Source organism: Notamacropus eugenii, chromosome 4, assembly GCF_028372415.1.
Source record: "Notamacropus eugenii isolate mMacEug1 chromosome 4, mMacEug1.pri_v2, whole genome shotgun sequence".
In the NCBI taxonomy this organism is placed as follows: Eukaryota; Metazoa; Chordata; class Mammalia; order Diprotodontia; family Macropodidae; genus Notamacropus; species Notamacropus eugenii.
In genome coordinates this window covers 14,060,272-14,073,877 of record NC_092875.1, presented here as the reverse complement: position 1 = coordinate 14,073,877, position 13,606 = coordinate 14,060,272, and the positions used below count along the sequence as shown (strand labels likewise).

Genomic DNA, 13,606 nt, shown 5'->3' with positions numbered 1-13,606 from the left:
AAGAAGGGGAATAGAGAGGCCTGTCTCCTTCCTCCCACCCTTTCCCAGCCTAGAAATGGGGGAAGTAGATGGGAATAGTCTAGTTTTGGATTCTAGAGGGGAAAAGAAGAGGGCCAGGATGATGAGGAAGGGGGCTGGGGCCTGGCCCAGAGGCTGTGACTTCCCCAAGGTCTCACAGGTTATATGGAGTTCACCTGACTCCTGAGTTCAGATTTCTGTATAGGGAGGAAAAAGGGAGCAAGGGATGGAGTCAAGAAGACCTCCCTGACCTCAGACACTGACCCAGGGCAGATCACTTAAAACCCTGGTTTGCCTCAGTTTCCTCATCTGTAAAATGGGGATGATCATTACACCTCCCAGGGCACTTTGGACAATTGCAAACCTTAACAATCTATCTAAGTGGCAGCTGCCATCACCATCCTCCTCCTCCTCCCTTTGCCTTCCCTCACTCTAACAAGAAACAGCTGGGCCTGAGACTATGCCCAAAGGCCAGACAGCAGCAAGGCCTGAGGTAGGCCCCAAAGCAGGCACGAGCAGAGGGGACCTCCCTTGGTTTCCTCCCATGTCAGTCTCTGAGTTGGAAGGAAGCCATACTGTGGCCACAGTGAATGTGGACTTTGAATCCTTCCTGCCACTGGCTCTCAGTGGGACCTTAGCCAAGTTATTTTCCCTTGCTAGACCTCAGTTTCCCCATCTGTAAAATTAGATCATCATCTCCATCTTCTCTGGTCCTTCTCAACCTCTAAAAATGTTTCTGACAGTGAAATGCAGTGGTGGAGACTGGAAGACCTGAGTTCAAATCTGCCTCAGACGCTTAGTAGCTGGGTGACCCTGGGCAAGTCACTTCCCCCTGTTTACCTCAATTCCTCTGAAGTCCCTTCCAACTCCTTAGCTGTGCTCTTGTGAGGTTATATGCCTTGACCCTGGGCTGGCTGCTTGCCCTCTCCAGGCCTTAGTTTCTTCGTCTTTAAAATGGGAATCATTTGTCTAGATGGCCTCTAGGCAGTCTTCCAGCTGTGGCCCTGTAGTGTGATGTCCTTTGATAGTGCCCATGGGCCCAACTCCTTTTGACATTCTGGGACCAGGCACGTGGTCCCAGGGTCAGCCCCGGAACGTGAATGCGTGGGGCTATACAGGCTGCCCAGTGTGTGTCAGGGTCAAAGGAGCCCCGGAGCTCCTGGTGTGGGTGGCACCCACAGAGCCCCTCCCTTCCTGGGAATGCCACCCCAGCCCACCCCGGGCCTCCTTTTGTCTGTCCCCAGCTTGAAGTCACACTGGACCTGGCTGAACGGCGCAGGATCCGCTCGGCCATCCGAGAGATACAGCGGCAGGAGCTCGAGCGGGACGAGGGAGCCTTGGCATCCAAACGCTTCCGGGCAGAGCGACTGGAGAACAAAGAAAACTGGTTGCAGTGAGTACCCGGCCCCTGGCCCCTTGGCATTCAGGCCTCAGCTTCCCCATTTGTGAACTGGGGTCATTCAGTGGGTCAAAGGATCCTAGATCCTGAGCTGGAAGGGACCTTAGAGCCCCAGCCCCCCATATAGATGGAGAAACTGAGGCCCAGGAAGGTCACCAGACTCACCCCATGTCACTCATTGTCTGAGCCAGGACTTTAACCCAGGACTTTCTCCACTGACACCAATAATTCTCTCCCATATCATGCTGCCCTCCATGAGCTGCCCAATGACAGAAGGACTCCTCAAGGTCACCTCCTTCCTTCCCTTCTCCTCCCTTCCTTTTTCTTTACCCTTCCTTTCTCCCTCCCTTCCTCTACTCTTTCCCTCCTTCCTTTCCTTCTCCTTACCTCCCTTACTTTTTCCTTTCTTCCCTTACTTTTTCCTTCCCCATCCTTCTTTCCTCCCTCCTTTCCTTCCTCTCCCTCTTTCTCCTTCCTTCCTCCTTTCCTTCCTCCCTCCCTTCCTCCTTCTCTTTCCCTCTTTCCTTCTCCCTCCCTCCCTCCCTCCCTTCCTTCTTCTCCTCTCCCCTCCATCTCCCAGGATATAGATGTGGAGCTCTCCCCCATTCCCATTAGACTGCCTCCTTGAAGGCAGGGTCTGTGGTTTGGGCTTTCTTTGTATCCCAGCATACAGTAAGTGCCTAATAAATCCTTGTTGTCTGTTGTCCATAGCTCCCAGCAGCAGGAGGAGGAACAGCGAGTGGCCCTGGCCCTGCTTTCGGGGAAGCTGGAGGCCATCAGCGATGTGGAGGAGCTGACCACCCTGGTGAGGACTCAAGGCCTGGGGCGGGCACCAGGGTGGTGAGGGGGGCCCCCAGAGACCCCCTTTATCCATCTCAGTCCCTTCGTTGCAGCTGCGGGCAGCCGGTGAATATGAGGAACGGAAGCTGATTCGAGCAGCCATCCGCCGAGTGCGCGCCCAGGAAATTGAGGGTACAGCCTCTCCTCAGCCCCAACCCCTTCCCATCCCCCATCCCTGCCTCCAGCCCTCCTGCTACCCTGACCCCTGACCTCCCTCTTCTCTCCTTCCAGCGGCCACCTTGGCAGGGAGGCTGTCCAGCACACATGAGGACAGTGAGGGGCGGGCAGCCAGGAGGCGGGCACGCCAGGAGGTGAGCAGGGACCCCTGGCTGGACCAGGCACCTGTTTGTGTCCGTGTGACTGTGCCTGGGTGGGGGGCACCAGCGAGGAGGAAGCCAGCCTTGCTCTCCTCCCTTTTATCATCAGCCTGTGCCTGACCTTGAGCCTCGTCCTCATGATGGTCTCCCCAGAAATGCCCAGCCCTGCCCCCCAGCCCTGCACCGATTCCCCTTGGGCTCAAACAGGGGCAGTGCCAAGGGGCTGGCTGGCATCAGCAGCCTGAGACCTGGACTAAGTCCTGAATCAGACCCTTCCAAGGAGTACGATCTTGGATATGTCACTGCCTCAGTGAGGAGGTCAGCCCCTCCCAGCTGAGAGATTCCCCGTTCTCAGGCTCCTTTGGGGTCTGAAACCTCTCTTGGCTCTGATGCTCTCTCACGCACACACACAGGCAGGCACACACATGCACACAGCCTCACTCACCCTGTACGTGCACCAGAGTCCACAGGAAGAGACTTTCTTAGAAGAAGGGGAGATTTCTTGACAGGAGGCTTCTTTCACAATCAGATCTTAGTTCAGAGGTGGGCCTATCCCTGCAAGTGGTGAGCTCCCCATCCCTGGAGTGAGTCAAGCTAGATAACTGTTTTGTGGGTGTGTCTGAGAGGATTCCTGCTCAGGTAAGATCTGAGGGAACCATTCCTGATGCCCTGCCCATTCTCAATCATCTTTTCTCTATATATCTTAGCAAAATGAAAGCTTTCTCACCATCATTTACCCAATCCAGCTCTGTGTCTGCAGGTGCAGGAAGGCCACACATTGACCTGTTGGGTGTTGCTGGGCTTTCGCTACAAGTGGGGTCTCTATCAGGATCCCTGGCAGCAAAGGTTCCAGAGCTTAGCCTCCTGAGAGACAGGCTCTTGCTCTGTCCCAGACCGGGCTCCAGGGCAGTGGGGAGGGAAGGAAGGTGTCTCAGAAACATGGACCTGTGGTTGCCAGGGTGGAGTTGGGCAGGTGTGGCCAGCCTCATGCACTCCTGCCTTTTATTTGCTCTCCAAGAGAAAGGGTAAAAGGTTATGGTGTATCTGGCGGGAGGCAGCTGCCGCCTGCCATGAATAGGGCCCAGGCTCCCTTTCCCTGCCTCAGTTTCTTCATTTGTAATTTGAGAGGATTAGAAGAGATGACTTTCCAAGTTTCCCCCAGCTCTGACATTTTTAAAGGCGTATGAGAGCTGGAGGCCCTGAGTCAAACTTGCCCAGCATCCCTGCCCAGTGGACCGTCCAGCCTCTTCTGGAAGGCTCACCCCTCCCTACCAGGGCAGCCCGTCCTACTTTGTCACAGTTGGAAGGCAATGCCTCCTCCCTGCAGGTCCTTGGTCAATCCCAGCATGTCCTTAGACCTCAGTTTCCTCAAATGTGAAAGAGGCAACTGGACTGGGCAAGCCTTCAGCTCTGGGCTGAAGCCTCATTGCCTGCCAAGGTTCCTCCTTTGTATGATGAGGAGGGAGGGCCGAGGAGCCTAGCCCACTCCACATTCCCAAGCTCAGTTTCCTCAGCAGTCCAGTGAGGGCTTTGGACTGGATGGGTCTCGGTGTGCCAGCCTAGGAGCCTGGGACATTTCTTCCTGCTATCCAGGCTAAGATCCGTTTAGATGAAATTAAGTTAAATTCATTCTGTGTCCCTTCCTGTGGGGCCAGCCAGGACCCCTAGAAATGCCCCCACTCTGCATCCTTCAGTCTTTGTATGACATGGCCCAAAGGCCCCCCAGCTGCAGCATTTTGTGTCCCAAGGACCTGGGACCCATGATCAGGAGTCAAGGAGGTGTGAGAGAGCTAGTGTGGGCCAATGGGATGGGTTCCCCAGGAGAAAACCACTTGAAGCTGCTGTCCCTCCAGGGCCAGGGGACCTTGGCTGTGCCTGTCTGCATGAGGACCCGGGTTCACAGTCAGTGAGAGTGCTCCCTCCTGCCCCCATCCCTGTCCCCACTAGTTTCCCCCATTAGCACAGATCTTTGGTCAGGGACAGACTGCTTTCTCCCTCTGGCTCTGCCCCTCACTCCCTTCCGGAAAGCCTGACCCTGTGCCTCAGTTTCCCTATGTATAAAATGAATTTACACTAGAGGATCTGTCTCTAAGGATCCTTCCATCTTCTTTCCCCATTCTCATTCTCAGCATCTCTGGACGTGTGTGTGTGTGTGTGTGTGTGTGTGTGTGTGTGTGTGTGTGAACTGTGAGTACAGCCATGTGTCACTATTGCAGGGTGAAGGGTGGAGTCCAGCCCTCTCCAGCCAGGTGGGCCCCACCCCAGCTACTATGAGTGATCAAATCCTGTCTACCCTGGTTAAAAAGACTGGGTCCCTGAAGTTGAGGAGGCAGAAGGATCAGGGGTTTTTCTCTTAGGGTCTGTCTCTCTGACTCTTTCTGTATCCCTCTGTCTCTCTCTCTGACCTTGTTTCTGTCTGTCTCTCTCCTCCTTTCTCTGTCTCTGTCTCTCCCAGGCAAGAGAGCGGGAACAGCAGACCGAACCAGTGCAGACTCAGGCTCAGACCCACCAGTGGCCAGAAGCAACCCCCAACTCCGAGCTGGACGGTACATCCAGGGTTCGGGGGTGCTGGGGCTTTGTGAGCCCCCAGCGGGAGGGCCACATAGGCTACCCTCACTTCTTGTCTTCCCCAAACATAGCCTCTGAACCCCTCCTGCTGCTGGATGCTCTGGGCCCTACGCCTCCCAGCCTGCCCACCCCACCCTCCACACCTTCATCCTCAGAGCCAGCCCAGTTCTCAGTGGAGGCAGGTGGTGAGGAGACCAGGAAAAGGCCTCCCAGCACTTCTCCAGAGGAGGAGCCAGGGCCTGGGAGTCCCCCCAGGGCTCCCAGCCCTGAGGAGCCCCAGTCTCTACCAGCCCCTCAGAGCCCAGGACCCTGCCTGGCCCAGCCCAGAGAGCACGTGATTGTCCAGCTTCTAGACAGCAGTGTCCAGAGTGGCAAGGTAGGTGGCCTGGAGTAGGGGAGAAGGGTGGTCAAGTCTTTCCCATGGTGATTGCCTGACCAGTATTTACAGACCACCCTTCCCTGTCAAGAGGCACTGTGACCTTGGCTGTGGATGGGCAGCTTGGCCCTGGGGTGGCCCTAGAGGGAAAGATCAGGGGCCTCACAAACAGGACCATCCAAGGCTACATTTCTCCTCAGCTGGAGCCAGTTCAAAGAGAACATGCAGCAGAGAGAGCCCCCAGGACCCCTGGAACCCCCAACACAAAGAAAGCTGGTAAGTAATTGGGCCTTAGCTGGTCCCTGCGTTGGCTCTAGGGAAGGGCCTTCGGAAAGTCCCAGGTGCCTGGGCTTCAAGGCCTTGCCTGGGTGCCCCTGAGGGGCCAACTGGTCATGTGGCAGTGGGGTTAGGGTGGACCAAGGAGCCATGAAGGGTAGTTCCAGAGTCAGGTGCACTGCCTCAGGAGGGAGGGAGCTCCCCGTTATAAGAGGTCTTGAGACAGAGGAGGGCACCATGCTGTTCAGGTGTGGGCTGGCATGGAAGACCTTGGAAGTTCTCTGGGATCTGTGGCCCCAAGCCAGTGGACAGCTTTTCTGCCGTCCTGCAGCCTGCTGTCAGGGCCAGGAGATGGAGGAGCTGTTTATGCGGTGACCCATCCAAGCAACTCTACCTCCGAGCCTTGAAAGGGAAACCACAGCCTCCCACATTCTTCTCCCCAATAAGGGCTGCCCTCCTGGGCACTGGGCAGACATCTCCAGGCCAGGAGGGGGCAGGGGCGCCCCACTGAGAAGCTAAGCAGAGGCAGACTTCTGGGGGAGTATCTGGGCTCTGGCCAGGGAAGCTGGCTCTGCTCTGTAACTCAGTTTCCTCCTTTGTAAAAGAGGTCAGATGAGGTCATCTTTCAGGTCCCTTCCAGATCTAAACTGGTGACCTTGTGGCTTCTAACCTTCAGTCACCAAAGCATTTGGGGGCTTAGAACACCCCTTGGTGGAGAGTCCTCAGTCAGGGAGGGCACCAGGGCTTCAAGACTCTGGTGGGCATCATGGTGGGAAAAAATCCACCCCAGGTTCAATATGGACCTGCCTCTCACCCCCATCCTTCCCAGGGCTCAGGAGACTCAGAGGCCATCTCAGCTAGAAGGGGAAACTGAGGCACAGGGCCACTAAGTGGCTGAGGGAGGAAAGATTGGAACCCAGGGCTCCTGGCTGCACAGCCAGAGTACTCCATGACACCCCCTCCCTCCTGAGCACCTTGTCTGAGGGAGTAAGCTGGGGTAGGGACAGAGCCTCAGGAGGTTTCCAGGGTGGGGCGGGGGAGGCTCGAAGGGGGCTGGGGGGGAAGGGTTTGGGAGAAGGGAGAAAGAATATTTGGATGAGTGGGGGAGTGAGTGTGGGTATGTGTAAGAGGAAGGAAGGCGGTGTGAGAGTGTGTGTGTGTGTGTGTGTGTGTGTGTGTGTGTGTGTGTGAGAGAGAGAGTGTGTAAGAAGAAGGAAGTGTGAGAGTGAGTGGATGTGTAAAAGAAAGGTGTGAGTGTGTGTGAGTGTGTAAGAGAAAGGAAAGAGGTATGAGAGTGTGTGTGTGTGTGTGTGTGTGTGTGTGTGTGTGTGTGTGTGTATGAGAGAGAGAGAGTGTGTGTAAGAGGAAGGAAGAAGGGAGTGAGAAGATTGAGGAGTGCTCGGGTGGCCCTCCTTTTGGGGCCCGTGCCGCCCCCTCCCCTCCCTTTGGGACTTGCGCTGACTGCTTTCTGGCTCTCTACCACGACCACCACCCCCATGGCTTTCCCCTCTCTTTTGGCATGCATGTGGCACCGCCCCAACTCTGGCTTCTCCCTCGGCATGGGCAATGGCAGTGCCCTCTCTTCACCAGCCCAGCCTCCCCAGCCCACGCTCCCTGTCGCTGCTCACCCCTCGCAGGGCTCAGGCTCCAGGTAGCACCTGCTATCCCCCCCGAGGTTATAGGATTTGGGTGGGAGGGGGGCCAACTGGCCCTCAGGGGCCTCCCCCACCATCCCACCCCAGGCATGCCCCAGGGTGGCCTTGTACCACTTGGCTTCCTCATCAGGTATCCTGGGGGTGGAAGCCCTAGGGGTTTGGTCTGGCCGCTTAACTTGTGACTCTCCACCATAGACCTCCTCAAGGCCAGCCCTGCCAGCCCCTCCCCTTTCCAGAGGACCAGCTCTGTCCGGGATCGTGTCCGCAAATTCACCTCATCCGAGTCATCAGCCCCCCCAGGGGCCCTGATCCCCCAGCAGCAGCGGCTCTTTGGCTCTGGAGACCGGGCAGCCCCAGGACCCCTCCGGGCGAGTCAGCAGCGCCCTGGACTCACAGGCAGTGTCAAGGGAGAACCGAGCCTTCCCTCCTCCTTCCTTATCACGTCCAAGATGAGCAGCAGCACCCGCACCTCCTCCTGGCAAGGAGAGCCCCAGATTGTCAGAGTGGGGGCCAGGGATCGGGATTGCCCTAAAGAGGAAGGCCCAGGGGGGCGGAGCCTGTCCACGTCACAGGGGAGGCCCCTTGAAAACGGAGAGAGGGGGCCCCCGCCGGGCTCAGAGGAGCCCAGCACCCTGCCAGTCACTACCAGGCAGGCCCGAGCTGCTGGGGAGGCCAACATGAAGACCACCTTCACCATCGAAATCAAGGATAGCCGAGGCCAGCCCATCAGCAGCCGAGTGCTGGGCCCCGTGGGCAACCAGAGGGCAGGTGGGCTGTGTGGGGAGACGCAGGGGTGACAAGTGCCCCCCACAGGGGCATCTTGGGTGAGGGGTGGGGCCTTCCTCTGACATCTCTGCCCAGCCAGCTGGCACAGGGTGGGCACAGCCTCCTGGGGATGTGGCTTCTCTGAACCTGAGCTTGGTCTGGGTGCAGAGCCAAGAGAATTGGGGGCTCAGGGTGATTGGGGATTGGGGACGTCTTTACCCGAGGGCACATTTTGTCTCTCTCCCCCTCCCCCCTGCTGAGGCATCACCCAGAGGTGGGAATCAGGAGGACAATGCCCTCCTCAATTCTGATTGTCTCCCACCTACACAGAGCTGACGCTGGGGCTCAGGGGCACCCCCGTCCACTTTGGCAGCAGCAGCACAGGGGTGGGCACCATCAGACACATCAGCACCCCAGGGTCCGTCAGCACCCCCAGGACCATAACCCACGTCAGCACACCCAGGACTGTCAGCACCCCGGGAACTGTCAGGCATATCAGCACTCCCAGAACCATCAGCACCCCAGGGACCATAACACACATCAACACCCCTGGGACGATCAGCACCTCTGGGACTGTCACTCCTGTGGGCAGCACCAGCCATGTGTCCAGTGTGGGTCACATCAACAAGGTGAGGATCTCAGTCTGTTCCATATCCCCTGGGAGAATCTGGGGCCAGAGGGCAACTGTTACCTGGAGGAGGGGTCAAACTGGTTCTGCCTGCACAGCCCCAGAGGGCGGAGATGGAACCTCCAAAGACAAGTTACCAATGAGAGCTGTGCCTGAGGGTCATGGCATGGAACATGCTGGGTGGCAGTGGGCTAAGATGGTCCTCACTCTGGCATCAGTATGGTGACCCCCCTGAGAGTAGGGGCCACCAGGCTGTCTTAGGTAGCCCAGGTCAGACCTTAGAAATGGGTGGATGAGTGATTCAGGTGGCCCTTCAAGCCTGGGTGAGATCAGGGGACCGAAATGCAAAAAGCACCCGAAAAACCAATGGTCTGGACTTTTTGGATAGGTAGTGAGCTCCCCATCATTGGAGGTCTTCCAGCAGAGGATGCCCGCTTGTCAGTAGTGTTGGAGACCCAGGGGTTCTTGTCCAGGCACAGGCTGGACCAGGTGGTCCCTGAAGTCAAATGCACTCTCCCTTCATTTCTTTCCCCCTCCTCCTCCTCATTCTCTTGGGCCCTTTCTCCTTCCCTCAAAATCAGGAAATTCCTGCATCCCAAACCTATCTGGAACCTTCCCTAGCTGTGTGAACATGTCCACATTTCCCCCTTTCAGCCTCAGTTTCCTCCTCCATAAAATAGGTTCAGAATACTTACTCTCATACCCTCCCCAGGTTCTTCTTAAAAAAGCACTTTGTAAGTCTTGTTTGGTATGCTGGAGAATCGGGGGTCCTTCTCACTAAGGAGCACTGGAGAGGGCCTCCCAGGTCCCTGTCCTCAGCCAGCTTGCTCTGGATGGCCCCTCTAGGAAAGGAAGCAGATTCATCCCAGCTAATACCTACCCTGGGCCCATGGGATGGGATTAGGATTAGGAGATGAGCTGGGGAGTCCCAGAGCTGGGCTGGGCAGGAGCAGCAGGCAGGCAGTCAGGGAAAGAGGAGCCTGGAGCCGGTGAGGCTGGGAGAGGAGGGGACCCGACTGGGGGGTCAGGGGTGGTTTGGCACACAGCACCTCAAGCTGCAGGTGCTGCGGGAACTATATCCTGTAGGGCCTCTTCATTATTCATGAGCCCAGGATCTGCTCCACTAGAGTTCCTGCTGGGAGACAGGCCGGACCCCAGCACAGACAGGGAATGGCTGTCCCGGCAGGATTTCTGGCTCGGTGATCCAGGTATCTTGAGGCTGCTGAGGGGATGCCTGAGATCTGGCCCTTTGAGGTGACCCCCCCCCCCCCAGCCCGGAACCCCTGGGAGGCTTCAGCCTGGGGTCTGCTGTACCCTAGGATCTCCCCCAGGGGGGTCTGTGGTGAGAGAGGCCTGGAAGCAGGCCATCCCAGTGACCCCTCAGTCAGAGTGGCTTCTGAGGGAGGGGAAAGAGCCCAGGGTTCTTCTTGGTGGCTGTGTGACCTTGGACAAGTCACTGAACTCTGGGGCCCAGTTTCCTCCCTAGGACTGGCTGAGGCCTCCTAAGGGCTCTCCCCACTCCCAAGCCTCTGCTCTTCAGCTCTGGGCAGTGGCCTCAGGTCCACCTGTCCCTCTCCCTCCCAACTGACCTCTGTGTGCTCCTGCAGGGGAAACCCTTGGGGTCCTGCCAAGAGTTGGGGGAAGGGGATGGAGGTTCATCAGCTAGGGGCCAGGAGGCTGGCATCTGCTGGGGCCCACGCCACACCCCTCCACCCCCCTCCTCCCCCACAAGGACAAGAATAGGTTTCTCTTTGGAAACAAAAGCCCCTGCTGGATTAGGAGCCAGTCTGGGACAGGGGCGGGGCAGACCAGCCCGCTGCCCTTGCCCTCGCCCTCCGCCTGCTTGCAGAGCAGACCCTGGCTTCGGCCTAGGAGGCTGGAGGCAGGATGCCGGGGGTGGCAGGGCCAGGCCCCGAGGGGCCTGAGGCAACCCTGGCCTTGGAGCTGGAGGAGCGACTGACCCAGGCCCTCCAGCAGCTGCGGCAAGAGGTGGAAGGTGGGCAGCAGGCAGCTGCCCAGGCAGCCGAGGCCGCAGTGGCAGCCGTGGAGCCCGTGGCCCAAGCAGCCCGGGAGCTACAGAAGGAGACAGCTGCCCTCCGAGGGCAGCTGGAGGCCCTGAGCCTACAGTTGGAGGCCCTGAGCCTCCGGCTGGGGCTGCCCAACCCCAGCGCCCTCTTCCTAGCCTCTGAGGACCCCGAAGCCCTCTTCCAGGGGGTAGAGGATGACGAGGGGCCCGAGGCCACCCCTGTAGCCCACCCCCCCGCCTTCAGCACCCGTCGCCTGTCCTCAGCGCCTTTGTCCCATGTCAACAGCCTCGTGAGTTGGGACAAGGCTGGGAGGAGGGAGGTCGGTGGTCCCTGGGGAGGGGAAGGGCAGCAAAGTAACAGCCAAGGCTGAGGGACAGAGATGGGGCACTCAGGAAGGGGGATGTCCTGGGGAGCCGGGGCAATAGCAGGGTGGCCAGCCTCCCATGGTGGAAAGCCCAGCACATAGGGCCTGTGCTCCGTCTGGAGGGCCTTGGGGCCTGTGAGCAGCATGATGGAATGCAGAAGGCAGTGGGTGCCTGCCCCAGTGTGGTCAGACATTGAGCAAGCCCCCTCCCTTGCTGGGCCTCAGTTTCCTTCTCTACAAATGGAAGGGGTCTGATAGATGGTCTCTAAGAGTCCAGCCTGCATGGGGGCCCAGGCTGGGAAAGGGGGGCATGGCAGGCCCTGCTCAGCCTGATCCTGGTGTGGACTCAAGCTCCTGCTTGGGGTGGAGGGACGGGCATTGGAGAGGGAAGGACAACAGACGCTATGCTCAGCCTTGCTGAGGCTTATCTCCAGCCGAGCCAGAAGGGGCGGGGTCCATCTGGGAAGGTTTGAGGTGCAGGTGTTGGCTGGGAGGCCCAGGCCTGGAGTGAGTGGGAGAGCAAGGAGGGAGGGGCCTCCCTGGGACAGCTGCGGTGGGTCTTCTTACATCGATGAGGGGCCCTGCCAAGACAAGTGGGGAGGCTGGATAGAAGGCCCACCATGCCCTGCCCCCTGCAGGGCTACTCCCTCCCATCCTCCTCCCCAGCTCCCTGCCCCATCACTAGCCTTAGCTCAGGGCCAGGACAGAGCTGGGCCAAACCTGTCCTCGAGGAGTAGGGCCGTCCTGGAAAGCCAAGGCAGAGCCAGGAGTATGGACTGGAGCCCAGCCCCTCGTCTGGGTGATTGGCTGGGGACTGGCACAGTGGCTTTGCCCCTCAGCCCCAGAGCAGCCCCCCAGGCCTGACAGTCACCCAGAACGTTCTGAGACCCCAGGGGCTCGGCCAAGTTGAGGGAAAGAACATGTAGGGGAATTGGATCTGAATCAGAAGCCTGGATTTGAATGTTGTGATCTCAGGCATCTCTCTTCCTTCTCTGGGCCTCAGTTTCCTCCTCTGTCAAATGGCAGCCATGATCCTCACCCTCCCTGTCTCACAGAGCATGCTGGGTTCTAAGAACCCAGTTGGTCAGGAAGCATTTATTAACACTTACTACAGTGACAGGCCTCATGCTGGGTACAGACAGAGGGCACAGCTACACAGCCTGTGTGGACAGTGAAATGCAGGAAGACTTGAATTCGAATCCAGTCTCAGATACCTCCTAAATGCGTGACCCTGGGCAAGTCACTTTACCTCTGTCTACCTCATCTGTAAAATGGGATAATAACAGCACCTCTCTCCCAGGGTGGTTGTCCTGAGCCCCACAATTCATTAACCCTGAAATGCTCCGTGAATGGTCATTGCTGGCGAAGGGAGAAAGGGCCTCCTTTTTAGCAAGGAGGAGACTCAGGCGGAGAGAGGGGGGAGTAAGAGTCAGAGCTGGTGCCCCTCCAACCCAGGCCTGGCTGGCCTCTGCTTGAATATCTCCAAGGAAGGGAATCTTGGCCTTCGAGACCCGCTCAGTCTGCTTTCTAACTATAGAAGGGGACTTTTCCTTCTGGAGAGCCAGCATCAGCCTCCTTGTGGCTTCTGCCCCCACTTCTATCCCAATAGAATTGGGCTGATCCCTCTGCACCAGAAGGGCCTACCCCCCACCCCTTGCTCCTTCAGCTGAGTTTCTCCTGGGAGATCTTGAAACCCTTCGCCACCCTGGTCTCTCCTCTCTTTCTTCTGTACCCAGCATCAGCATTTGTAAAACTGGGGGCTGGCCAAGTTGGACTTTCCAGCTCCCAGATCCTTTGATCCCTGCTGTGAGCCTCGGATGACCATTGTAGGGTAGAGAAGCTGGGCTGGCTGTTAGGACTGAATGCTGAGTGCAGGGGGCAGATGACCCAACGTCTCCTTCTCAGGCCTTCCCTGGATGGGTCACACTGGGCCCAGACGACAGCCCCTGGGCCGGAGCCCAGCTGTACACTGGAGATCTTTGGTGGTACTGTTCGGCCACCCAGATCAGGTCCCTTATTTGGTTGGCTTCTAGGAAAGGGGACTCTCTCCCCTTTTGGAGTTTGTGGTTTGGCCTCTTGGGCAACCAGTCTGGAACGGGGGACGGGGAGAGTCTTTTACATGGCTGTGTCTCTCTTCCACTTCCCGTTGTATCAAATATATACCCCTCTGGTAGGCATTTAAAGCCCTTCACAGTTTGGCCTCAGCCTACATATTGCAACATTCCTGCCCAACATGGTTCACTTTCTGCCTACCAGATGCCTTGTCTTCAGGTTCCTGCACCATTCCTTCAGGTTGTCTTCATCCCTTCCCTCCTCTCCCTCTATCTACCATCTCCACATGGCCTGGAGATTTTGTTCGCAGAGTCTGCCTTT

The 13,606-nt window shown here is 57.8% G+C and overlaps 1 protein-coding gene across 11 annotated transcripts in view; it reads left to right on the top strand.

Annotated features, from left to right (window-relative positions):
- The window catches only part of SMTN (smoothelin), a 38,216-nt gene that overhangs the window by 12,867 nt on the left and 11,743 nt on the right, over positions 1 to 13,606 (top strand). For 7 of the 11 annotated variants that reach the window (XR_011965243.1, XM_072599902.1, XM_072599905.1 and 4 more), the window contains exons 3-13: positions 1,263 to 1,411; positions 2,129 to 2,222; positions 2,311 to 2,389; positions 2,489 to 2,568; positions 5,030 to 5,120; positions 5,214 to 5,518; positions 5,719 to 5,794; positions 7,368 to 7,445; positions 7,645 to 8,217; positions 8,545 to 8,843; positions 9,970 to 10,050. Coding sequence is in view for 10 of the 11 variants with exons in the window: in XM_072599902.1 (XP_072456003.1) it covers positions 1,263 to 1,411; positions 2,129 to 2,222; positions 2,311 to 2,389; positions 2,489 to 2,568; positions 5,030 to 5,120; positions 5,214 to 5,518; positions 5,719 to 5,794; positions 7,368 to 7,445; positions 7,645 to 8,217; positions 8,545 to 8,843; positions 9,970 to 10,050 (1,905 nt within the window). In the remaining variant the exon portion in view is untranslated. The remainder of the gene's footprint in view (positions 1 to 1,262; positions 1,412 to 2,128; positions 2,223 to 2,310; positions 2,390 to 2,488; positions 2,569 to 5,029; positions 5,121 to 5,213; positions 5,519 to 5,718; positions 5,795 to 7,367; positions 7,446 to 7,644; positions 8,218 to 8,544; positions 8,844 to 9,969; positions 10,051 to 13,606) is intronic. The other 4 variants (XM_072599904.1, XM_072599909.1, XM_072599910.1 and 1 more) reach the window with 2 other exon arrangements.